The 13,059-nt window shown below is 40.2% G+C and overlaps 1 protein-coding gene across 1 annotated transcript in view; it reads right to left on the bottom strand.

Moving 5' to 3' along the window:
* Positions 1-10,026, bottom strand: part of NRN1L (neuritin 1 like) — an 806,791-nt gene extending 796,765 nt beyond the window's left edge. The window contains exon 1 of the mRNA XM_073605035.1: positions 9,731-10,026. Coding sequence (XP_073461136.1) covers positions 9,731-9,779 — 49 coding nt within the window. The 5' untranslated portion in view covers positions 9,780-10,026. The remainder of the gene's footprint in view (positions 1-9,730) is intronic.
* Positions 10,027-13,059: the final 3,033 nt, after the last annotated feature.

The following is a 13,059-nucleotide window of genomic DNA, read 5'->3' as shown; positions in this document are numbered from 1 at the left end:
ACCTGGAGTATGCTGTCCAGTTCTAGGCACCAGTCCTCAGGAAGGATGTACTGGAAATGGAGCCAGTACAAAAAAGGGCAACAAAGCTAATAAAGGGTCTGGAGGATATTAGTTATGAGGAAAGGTTGCGAGCACTGAACTTATTCTCCCTGGAGAAGAGATGCTTGAGAGGGGATATGATTTCAATTTACAAATACCATACTGGTGAACCCACAATAGGGATAAAACCTTTTCACGAAAGGGAGTTTATTAAGGCACGTGGCCACTCATTAAAATTAGAGGAAAAGAGGTTTAACCTTAAACTGCGTAGAGGGTTCTTTACTGTAAGAGCGGCAAGGATGTGGAATTCCCTTGCACAGGTGGTGGTTTCAGCGGGAGACATCGATAGTTTCAAAAAACTATTAGATAAGCACTTGAACATCCACAACATACAGGGATATACAATGTAATAATGACATATAATCTAACTATATAATCAGAATAAATAGAGACTTTGTAAAAAAAAAAAAAAAATTAGCAAAATTAAAAAATGAGAATATTTTTGGTAAACGTAACTCAGCATGTAGCTGAGCTGGGTTGTAATTTCCTTGACCTTCGGCTGTATAACATTGCTTGTTTACTTTGTTATGTGAGGGATTGGATAGGAAATACACAATACTTGCTTAATATGGGGTTGGAACAACAGGTAGTTTATACATGATCTTTAAAGGAGAAGTACAGCCAAAGCTCGTTTGTTCTGCACTGCACTGCACTGCTGTGACCCGTTTCAGCAAACAACGGGATTAAGCTCGCTTTCGGGTGATGTCACAGAGCCTATCCAGGCTGGGGAAAGATTGAAACTATATGGTCAGGATCTGCCCACAACCCTGGACCGGCACCTGGCTCAGCCTCTCAGCGAACTGCTGAGAGCCTGAGCCAGCCGCTCCTGCCCCCCTCCACAGCCCAGCATTACAGTGAGCGCAGAAGGGGGGGGCAGAGCGCACCTCAGTGACTGACAGTCACCAGCTCTCTGCTCATCAAGCTCCGAGAACCGGATGATCAGTGGTGTTTGATCGCTCGGTTCTCAGTCTTAGAGCCAGCGGGGGAATGATGCTGCATTCACCTAGGTAAGTATGATCCTTAAAAAAAGAAAAAATCATGATCTTCTCTCTTAAGTGGCCTTCTTCACTCCCCATTTAATCAATTACTTACCAGGTTACTTGCCTGAGCCTTCAGGCTTCACTGCCAGTTTCCTACTGCACATGCGCGAGTCACGTGGCGCTTTCTAAATGGCCCGTTATCTTCTGGGACACACAAAGGTCCCAGAAGGCAGCGGGGGAGATGAGGATGTGACGCACTGAGCCACGGTGAGGCTGGGACGGACGTACACAAGGTACATCATAAAAGGTAAAAATGGAAAAAATAATAATAATAATCCAAAATCGAGTGGTGGAGGGGTTGTCATTCCTTTAAGACAAAATTGTAAAAGTGGGTGGAACTCCACTTTAACAACTTTTGCTATAAAAAATCTATTTCGGATTTAATTCTTTAAAGTGATTGTAAATGATCACCTTCCAAAACAACCCATTCAGTTTAAAATAGAAAGGAAAGGCAAAACATTTGTGTATAAAAATTATAAAGATCTTTTTTTCCCTTTTTTTTTTTATAAGTGACCACATTCCCTCTGTTCTCAGCTGTCTAAAAATCAACCTCTTAAGTTTATGGTGAAATGGGCCCGAGATTCTAAGATGAAAGGGGAGGAGATAGAGGACATAACATTAAGGGGTTAGACTTCTATCTGTGAAGTCACCCCTAATGAAGTATGGAGATAGATGCAACTAAAAATATTATATAGGGCTATTATGCTTTTAATATACTTATTCACAACACATCTGTATTAATTATCTTACTGAATGCTCAAAGTGCCACTTCAATCTGATTTATATAATTTATTATGGGCATGTCCGCAGATCTAGTTGAGGTGGTCACAGACATTGCGCTATTTAACCCAATTAACTGGACGAGTATGTTCTCTTTCCCTTGCTCTGTGCCTATTTCAGGCTATTCCCTCTGCAGAAAGGACAACTCCCTTAAATATATTTAAACATCTTGTTTTTTTGGTAACCAAAAAAGTACTATTAACAAATATTTTGGAAGGAGTACCATTTCTTATTTGTCATGGAATCCAAAAAAACTATCATTAGATGTAGGGTACAAAGGCCTCTGGGAATAACGCCACCACTTTGTGTTTTAACCACTTCAGCCCTGGAAGATCTGGCTGCTGAATGACCGGGCCATTTTTTGCGATTCGGCACTGCGTCGCTTTAACTGAAAATTGCACGGTCAGGCGACGTTGTACCCGAACAAAATTGACTTCCTTTTTTCCCCACAGAGCTTTCTTTTGGTGATATTTGATCACCTCTGCAGTTTTTATTTTTTGCGCTATAAACAAAAAAAGAGCGTCAATTTTGAAAAAAAAGCAATATTTTTTACTTTTTGCTATAATAAATATCCCCCAAAAAATATATATATAAAAAAACACATTTTTTCCTCAGTTTAGACCGATATGTATTCTTCTACATATTTTTGGTAAAAAAATCGCAATAAGCGTATATTGATTGGTTTGTGCAAAAGTTATAGTGTCTACAAAATAGGGGATAGTTGTATGGCATTTTTATTATTCTTTTTTTTTATTAGTAATGGCGGCGATCTGCGATTTTTATTGTGACTGCGACATTATGGCGGACAGATCGGACACTTTTGACAGTATTTTGGGACCATTGTCATTTATACATATGATCAGTGTTATAAAAATGCACTGCTTACTGTGTAAATGGCACTGGCAGGGAAGGGGTTAACCAGTTAATAACCACTAGGGGGCGATGAAGGGGTTAAGTGTGTCCTAGGGAGTGATTCTAACTGTGGGGGGGGCTGGGCTACAAGTGACATGACAGTGATTACTGCTCCCAATGACAGGGAGCAGTAGATCACTGTCCTGTCACAAGGCAGAATGGAGAATGCCTTGTTTTTTTGTGGGGAATGCTTTGTTTACATAGGCATCTCCCCATTCTGCCTCTCCATGAAACGATCGCCGGGAGACCGGCGGACATCGGACCCGCAGGCGTGATCACGGAGCACGCGGCGGGGTGTGCGCGCCGTCACGGCAGCAAATTCAAAGGGACGTACAGGTATGCCCATTTGTGCAGCCGTGCCATTCTGCTGACGTAAATGTACATGCGGCAGTCGGCAAGAGGTTAAGATATATGTTTTACAAGTGTAAAATAACTGTTGATCCAGAAGTTTCTCTTGACTGCCTGTTTTAGGGGACAACACGATCTACAGACTGCTCTAGCATGCTTAGCATTGTCACCATGGCATGCTTGCACCTGTCAATGGTATAAGCCAAACTATGATGGCATGATTTCCCCCTCCCTCTGGCCACAGCAGCAACTGTACACCTGGTTGACAGTGGCTGCTACAAATTGCATTTGAAAGTTGTAGAAAAGTATATTATATTTACACATGGAATGCAGTGTCTTAGCCCACAACCACACTGTAGATCACATGACTACTTCTCTTTATTTTGTTCCATAACAACATTCCAGGAGAGGAGATAAAAGTTAACAGACATTACAGCTTTTTATTTATTATTTGTAACGGAGAAGCTCATTATCAAATAAAACCCATTTGCCCACCTTCCCTAGCTCCCCAACCTAATCTGACATAGAACCTCAGCTTTTAATAGGGCTTTACAGATAGCATTTCTAGTGTTGGAGTCAAATGTATGAGGAGTAACCATGCAGGCATAGTTAACGCCAGAGGAGATTTTTAAACCAGAGCATGCAAAAAATAGTTTAGGCTAGAGAGATGCTAGGGAGATGTAAGCAAGCATGGTGGAGTTGACCTGCAGTTGATCTTCTGACCTGCCTTTGACCTGTTTCAAGCAGGCTTTCTTTCCCCTTAGCCTGGGTTCCCACTGAGGAATGGAGCGGATCACAGCAGGGGGTCCGATGTGTCTCCATTCACCGGTTCAGGTCTGATTTCAGCCCAAATTTTTGGCTAAATTTGAACCTGAAATGGACCAAAAGACGCACAGGACTACTGTGCAATTCACACTGGAGCTGCTCCGGAGATGTGTGAATCGGCTCCTTAGAGAGCCGGTCACAATCTCCTGCTATGCGAATTGGATACGAAGAAACCCGCATCTAATTCGCAATAGCGTGAACCCAGCCTTAGATGCAGGATGGAATGCTAAACCTGCTTAAAGTGAACAAAAGCTCATCGACACAGGTTTTTTTTTTTAATAGTCTGGAGATATGGTCTACTAAGTAGGTATTATTGACATTTATCAGGTCTAACAAGTTTAGTGTGCAGTGAGTTAATAATGTGCAGGGAATATTTAACGTGGTTATGTGAAGGCCTCTACTAGTGCCCACAGCAGCAAAGACAAATCCAAGTGGTGCTCAGGGTGTGATAAAGTATAATCATTTATACATTTTAGCTCTGGAATTTAATTATAACATGCATAAGAATAACAGGAAACAAATGTTTAAATAAAAGCATTAACTTTATGCTGGAGCAAAACCAGCTTGTATAACAGTGTAAATTTGCTGTCCCCTCAAAATAACTCAAAACACAGCCATTAATGTCTAAAACGCTGACAACAAAAGTGAGTACACCCCTAAGTGAAAGTTTCCAGATTGGTGACACTCCTGGAGGCATACGAGCTCGGCGCTTGTGGATTGATGCCCACACTCACTTCATGAAAGTGAGTGCAACCTCCCCCTGTGTGTGTCTTGCCCCCCCTCCACTGTGGTCGTTGCAGAGTTATTTTACATGCTGTATACTTTTTATTTTTTATATTTCGCTTGGCATGTTCATCATTGTCACTGCCTGTATACACGGAACGTCTACACCTGCGGGTCATTTGCAACACAGGCTGTACACCTTACAGCTGTAAGGTAAGCGGCTTGCAAACACGGAGGTGTCCTCACTGAAGATCCCCCCTCCCTTCACGATTGGACTTGTTTTGTGTTTCTCATCACGTGTTTTTGCTTTTTGGACTGGATGATAGAACTAATATTCATGTTTGTCCTAGGGATTTGTCACTTGTAGTTCACCAGGATCTGGCACGTTTTTGCTAATGGGGCACTAGCCCGCATATATTTTTCTTGCATTATATATATATATTTTTTTTTTTGCATTGTGTCTTTATTCACCCTATTTGTGTTGGTATATGCATTTTTGTTTTGCTATATTCAAGCAGTCACTGTTTCACGATTACCTTTATATATTAGGCTTTGTCCGCCCGCAACATGTCATGTTGATCAGCTACGTTGCACTGCACTGCATCCCCACCATGTTCTTTTAGCATGTAGGATCCATTCATGCATTGGCCCGTTTCTGCTTTTTTAGTTCACTTTGCCACTTTAGTCATCTTTGTAGCTTCCCTCCCCCCCCTTCATCACAGCGCAACTACCATCTTCCCCCACTTTTGTCCCATTTGTCCTGCCTTGGATCAGAACTTAGGTGTTGCAGCAGTGTCCTTTTAGCATAGCCCCCCCCCCCCCCGACAGCGCAGGAGTTTCCACTTTCACATTGTGTTAAATTTGGTGTTATCGCTCTCACTCTCTCATACTGGTCACTGGAAGTTCAACATGGCACCTTATGGCAAAGAACTCTGAGGATCTGAAAAAAATAATTGTTGCTTTACATAAAGATGGCCTAGGCTATAAGTAGATTGCCAAGACCCTGAAACTGAGCTGCAGCACGGTGGCCAGGATCATACAGTGGTTTAACAGGACAGGTTCCATTCAGAACAGGTCACTCCATGGTTGACCAAAGAAGTTGAGTCCATGTGCTCAGCGTCATATCCAGAGGTTGTCTTTGAGAAATAGACGTATGAGTGCTGCCAACATTGCTGCAGAGGTTGAAGGGGTGGGGGGTCAGCTTATCAGTGCTCAGACCATACGCCGCACACTGCATCAAATTGGTCTGCATGGCTGTCATCCCAGAAGGAATCCTCTTCTAAAGGTGATGCACAAGAAAGCCCGCAAACAGTTTGCTGAAGACAAGCAGACTAAGGACATGGATTACTGTCCTGTGGTCTGATGAGACCAAAATAAACTTATTCGGTTCAGATGGTGTCAAGTGTGTGTGGTGGCAACCAGGTGAGGAGTACAAAGACAGATGTGTCTTGCCTAATCAAGCATGGTGGTGGGAGTGTCATGGTCTGGGGCTGCATGAGTGCTGTCGGCACTGGGGAGCTACAGTTCATTGCGGGAACCATGCATGCAAACATACAATATCTCACAAAAGTGAGTACATCCCTCACATTCTTATAAATATTTTATATTATCTTTTCATGTGACAACACTGAAGAAATGACACTTTGCTACAATGTAAAGCAGTGAGTGTAAAGCTTGTATAACTGTGTGAATTTTCTGTCCCCTCAAAATAACTCAACACACAGCCCTTAATGTCTAAACCGCTGGCAACAAATGTTAGTACACCCCTAAGTGAAAATGTCCAAAGTGGGCCCAATTAGCAATTTTCTCTCCCCAATGTCATGTAACTCATTAGTTTTACAAGATCTCTGATGTAAATGGGGAGCAGGTGTGTTAAATTTGGTGTTATCGCTCTCACTCTCTCCTCTCTACTGGTCACTGGAAGTTCAACATGGCACCTCATGGCAAAGAACTCTGCGGATCTGAAAAAAAGAATTGTTGCTCTACATAAAGATGTTCTAGGCTATAAGAAGATTGCTAAGACCCTGAAACTGAGCTGCAGCACGGTGGCCAAGACCATACAGCAGTTTAACAGGACAGGTTCAACTCAGAACAGGCCTTGCCATGGTCGACCAAAGAAGTTGAGTGCACGTGCTTAGCATCATATCCAAAGGTTGTCTTTGGGAAATAGACGTATGAGTGCTGCCAGCATTGCTGCAGAGGTTGAAGAGGTGTGGGGGGTCAGCCTGTCAGTGCTCAGACCATACTGCATTAAATTGGTCTGCATTGCTGTCGACCCAGGAGGAAGCCTCTTCTAAAGATGATGCACAAGAAAGCCCGCAAAAAGTTTGCTGAAGACAAGCAGACTAAGGACATAGCATACTGGAACCATGTCCTGTGGTCTGATGAGACCAAGATAAACTTATTTGCTTCAGATGGTGTCAAGCGTGTGTGGCAGCAACCAGGTGAGGAGTACAAAGACAAGTGTGTCTTGCCTACAGTCAAGCATGGGGGTGTCATGGTCTGGGGCTGCATGAGTGCTGCCACCACTGGGGAGCTACAGTTCATTGAGGGAACCATGAATGCCAACATGTACCGTGACATACTGAAGTAGAGCATGATCCCCTCCCTTTGGAGACTGGGCCGCAGGGCATTATTCCAACATGATAACAACCCCAAACACACCTCCACGATGACCACTGCCTTGCTAAAGAAGCTGAGGGTAAAGGTGAAGGACCAAACCTAAGCCCTATTGAGCATCTGTGGGGCATCCTCAAATGGAAGGTGGAGGAGCGCAAGGTTTCTAGCATCCACCAGCTCCGTGATGTCATCATGGAGGAGTGGAAGAGGACTCCAGTTGCAACCTGTGAAGGTCTGGTGAACTCCATGCCCAAGAGGGTTAAGGCAGTGCTGGAAAATAATGTGGCCACACAAAATATTGACACTTTGGGCCCAATTTGGACATTTTCACTTAGGGGTGTACTCACTTTTGTTGCCAGCGGTTTAAACATTAATAGCTGTGTGTTGAGTTATATTGAGGGGACAGCAAATTTACACTGTTATACAAGCTGTACACTCACAACTTTACATTGTAGCAAAGTGTCATTTCTTCAGTGTTCTCACATGAAAAGATATAATAAAATATTTACAAAAAGTGAGGGGTGTACTCACTTTTGTGAGATACTGTATACTGTGACATACTGAAGCCAAGCATGATCCCCTTCCTTTGGAGACTGGCCCGCATGGCAGTATTCCAACATGATAAAGACCCCAAATACACCTCCAAGACGACCACTGCCTTGCCAAAGAAGCTGAGGGTAAAGATGATGGACTGGCCAAGCATGTCTCCAGATCTAAACCCTATTGAGCATCTGTTGGGCATCCTCAAAAGGAAGGTGGAAGAGCGCAAGGTCTCTAACATCCACCAGTTCTGTGATGTCATCATGGAGGAGTGAAAGAGAACTCCAGTGGCAACCTGTGAAGCTCTGGTGAACTCCATGCCCAAGAGGGTTAAGACAGTGCTGGAAAATAATTGTGGCCACACAAAATATTAACACTTTGGGCCCAATTTGGACATTTTCATTTAGGGGTGTACTCACTTTTGTTGCCAGCGGTTTAGACATTATTGGTTGTGTGTTGAGTTATTTTGACGGGACAGCAAATTTACACTGTTATCCAAGCTGTACTCTCGCTACTTTACATGGTAGCAAAGTTTCATTTCTTCAGTGCTGTCACATGAAAAGATATAATAAAATATTTCCAAAAATGTGAGGGGTATACTGTATATATCTTGTAAAACACGTGTACAGTACAATGTAATGTAAACCAGGATACGGCATTTAGGGCCAAATTACACTTTTCTGTTGTGGTAACATGTGCGTTATGCGCATTGGTGCAATGCAGTGCAAATAATTTTGAATAGTGCCCTGCAACACTTTGCAATAATTGGTAGGTCTTTGCTATGTATTGTGTTACAAAGAAAAGGTTATGTCTGATTTTGGACACACTGGGGTGAGTAGACAATCCTTTCAAAGTAAATGGGCTGCCATAAATCAACACATGTTAATCCACCACAGAAATGTAAACCGATCCTTGAGTTATTTTTTTTCAGATTGTCTCTACATGTAGGCTGGTATACTAACTATAGTGGTAATTCACTTTTCCATAAAGATTGAAATTATAAACATTTATATAAGTTTTTTTTTTTTTAATGTTGTAATATTCAACAAAGATAAAAGCATGGTGAATTGACCTTCTCAAACCAAATTTCTAGATTAGTTTGTAGACATTAGATGTGCTGTGTCATAACAGATGGAGTATTCTTTCAGTTCTTACTTTACATAATGTGTATTACGGCACTGTTTATATACTAAATAACTGCATTCAGTTTTCAAACATTTGAGTTTTTAATTGAATAAAAAATTGATGTTATTATTTGGGATACCGTATAGCTAAGCTAATAAACATATGCTAGAAACATTTACTTGCTTATGATTATTCTAAACAATACTTGTAAGAATACGTGTAAAATAATTTCAGTTTACTAGATGTTGAATTATGCCTATATAATATCATCCCTCACATACACTCAAATTGAGACAAAGTTTTAGGATTATGTAAGACTTTTCTGGGTGGAAATGGTAAAGGACAAAGGGACATAAAAAAAAAAGCATGATACGGAACATTATTTCCTCAGAAAATAATTTTCAAAATATGATTTATTTCGTTTTTCAGTATTTTCAACATTAAATATTTCTTAGAGATAAAAATAAATGAAAATGTATGCAAATAGTATAGATTTATGATTTTATACTATTACACAAAAATATTATGAATTATAATATATTTTACCATAAAATGTTACCAACTTATAACATATTTTACCATTTGATCATGATGCTGTAAACAAAATAACAAAGATGATATATATACAGGTATTTTTGCAAACAATTGTGTTAACATAATAATAGTAAAAAAAAAAATGATAATAATCTCACACATACATATGTATTCATAAATCTTACCTAGCTGTAGAGCCATAGCAATGATAACTGTCCGCGATAAGTAGTTCATGTTTTCAAAAGGTCTAACGTCTTTTTTTAATTCAATAAAAACTATTTCCCAGTAATGTGAATTCCATCAGTGGTAAAAAAAAATCTAAATTTTACAATTACTGCTTCTTAATGTAAAACTAATCATATCCTTGTCACTTTACTATCTTCTCTGTGTGTTTTTCTAAAGTAGAAAAAACCACATGATGTTTTAAATGTAAGAGGGGAAACAACACAACAGCTGCTAAATCTCATTGGAATAAACCATTCTCTCCTGCCTTCACCCTCTAGCTCTAATAAACAACCTAAAGCCGATTAACCCATTCATGCATGAAGATTTAGCAACACATCCCTAAGCAGAACATAAAAAGTGTGTAAACCTAAAAACCACATTCTACACTATGGAGTAATACATTCATATAATAATTACATATTTGTGCTATTTGTTTTCAGGAATGTGGAAAAAGAATATTTGTTTCCATTATAGTCAATTGTACCAGTGCATCAGGTTAACTTTTCTGATGTATACATTTATATAATATTTATTATATATGAATTGTATCTGCTAAATTTCCCAATCTATTATCATGTCTACATATTTACAGATAAGTAAATAGAAAGCAGCAATGTGATATCTATGTAACAGGTCACGTGATCTTATCAATTCCACCTAAGGGGAAAAAATAGAAACATGTTTCTAAGTGAAGCAAATTTAACTAATCCTATGTTTATTCATGTCAGTGCTATTTTTTTGTAAAACTATGCCCCCCCCCCCTTTTCATTAAGGCCAGGACCACTCTATAACAACAATGAACAGGGTAAGTGTTCATTTAGTGTTTTGTGCATGTGCGGTTTCTCTAACAAATCCCTAGTTTTTATAGTCAATGGCTTTGTAGTTTGAACTAGAGGGGCTAGAATACAATCTAGAAATTTGCCAATGGAACAAATGCAGAACCATGTCTCAAAATTATATGGTATCCAGGAGGACACTCAAAATTTGCATGTATTTTCACTTATTAAGGATCAACTGGATGGGAAGGTTGTAAATATTCCAACAATTCTCCGAAAACTAATCTGTCTCATGGAAGGCTCTCTAAAATAATTCATATATTCGATTTTTTACTTTCCAAAGGATCACATACAGGGGGCTGCACATACAGGGGGTTCTTCCAAAGAAGTGGCGTTCTTAAAATAAGTGGCACTTCCGCTCTTGCTCCATCCATCTGATCATTTTGTTCTCTCTTCACAGGTAAACCTGCGTTTATATCTCCACATACCTTAAAACTGAACATTGCATGACTGCAAAAAAGCTTATTGGGTAAACCTGCGTTTATATCTCCACATACCTTAAAACTGAACATTGCATGACTGCAAAAAAGCTTATTGGGTAAACCTGCGTTTATATCTCCACATACCTTAAAACTGAACATTGCATGACTGCAAAAAAGCTTATTGGGTAAATCTGTTTGTCACCACTGTTTCAACTCCATCTGTAGCCATGCTCACATTATTTCAATGTTTATTTAGCCATTAAGTCTTACCTAAATTATGGGTTCCCTTATCTTTACAATTTTGGCCTTTTAGTCCCCTTGCAGTTTGATTGTGGTGTGAAAGTTATGCCCTGCTAGCTGTGTTGCTAATATGCCCTCCTAATTGATTAATTGCCAGATTCAACCCACACCCAACACACAGTATAAAAACAAGGCCTTCCTTACGGGGGAACACATACAGGGGGCTGCACATACAGGGGGTTCTTCCAAAGAAGTGGCGTTCTTAAAATAAGTGGCACTTCCGCTCTTGCTCCATCCATCTGATCATTTTGTTCTCTCTTCACAGGTAAACCTGCGTTTATATCTCCACATACCTTAAAACTGAACATTGCATGACTGCAAAAAAGCTTATTGGGTAAACCTGCGTTTATATCTCCACATACCTTAAAACTGAACATTGCATGACTGCAAAAAAGCTTATTGGGTAAACCTGCGTTTATATCTCCACATACCTTAAAACTGAACATTGCATGACTGCAAAAAAGCTTATTGGGTAAATCTGTTTGTCACCACTGTTTCAACTCCATCTGTAGCCATGCTCACATTATTTCAATGTTTATTTAGCCATTAAGTCTTACCTAAATTATGGGTTCCCTTATCTTTACAATTTTGGCCTTTTAGTCCCCTTGCAGTTTGATTGTGGTGTGAAAGTTATGCCCTGCTAGCTGTGTTGCTAATATGCCCTCCTAATTGATTAATTGCCAGATTCAACCCACACCCAACACACAGTATAAAAACAAGGCCTTCCTTACGGGGGAACACATACAGGGGGCTGCACATACAGGGGGTTCTTCCAAAGAAGTGGCGTTCTTAAAATAAGTGGCACTTCCGCTCTTGCTCCATCCATCTGATCATTTTGTTCTCTCTTCACAGGTAAACCTGCGTTTATATCTCCACATACCTTAAAACTGAACATTGCATGACTGCAAAAAAGCTTATTGGGTAAACCTGCGTTTATATCTCCACATACCTTAAAACTGAACATTGCATGACTGCAAAAAAGCTTATTGGGTAAACCTGCGTTTATATCTCCACATACCTTAAAACTGAACATTGCATGACTGCAAAAAAGCTTATTGGGTAAATCTGTTTGTCACCACTGTTTCAACTCCATCTGTAGCCATGCTCACATTATTTCAATGTTTATTTAGCCATTAAGTCTTACCTAAATTATGGGTTCCCTTATCTTTACAATTTTGGCCTTTTAGTCCCCTTGCAGTTTGATTGTGGTGTGAAAGTTATGCCCTGCTAGCTGTGTTGCTAATATGCCCTCCTAATTGATTAATTGCCAGATTCAACCCACACCCAACACACAGTATAAAAACAAGGCCTTCCTTACGGGGGAACACATACAGGGGGCTGCACATACAGGGGGTTCTTCCAAAGAAGTGGCGTTCTTAAAATAAGTGGCACTTCCGCTCTTGCTCCATCCATCTGATCATTTTGTTCTCTCTTCACAGGTAAACCTGCGTTTATATCTCCACATACCTTAAAACTGAACATTGCATGACTGCAAAAAAGCTTATTGGGTAAACCTGCGTTTATATCTCCACATACCTTAAAACTGAACATTGCATGACTGCAAAAAAGCTTATTGGGTAAACCTGCGTTTATATCTCCACATACCTTAAAACTGAACATTGCATGACTGCAAAAAAGCTTATTGGGTAAATCTGTTTGTCACCACTGTTTCAACTCCATCTGTAGCCATGCTCACATTATTTCAATGTTTATTTAGCCATTAAGTCTTAC

The sequence above is a fragment of the Aquarana catesbeiana genome, linkage group LG11 (assembly GCF_042186555.1).
Source record: "Aquarana catesbeiana isolate 2022-GZ linkage group LG11, ASM4218655v1, whole genome shotgun sequence".
NCBI classification, from domain to species: domain Eukaryota; kingdom Metazoa; phylum Chordata; class Amphibia; order Anura; family Ranidae; genus Aquarana; species Aquarana catesbeiana.
This window is presented reverse-complemented; position numbering and strand designations above follow the sequence as displayed.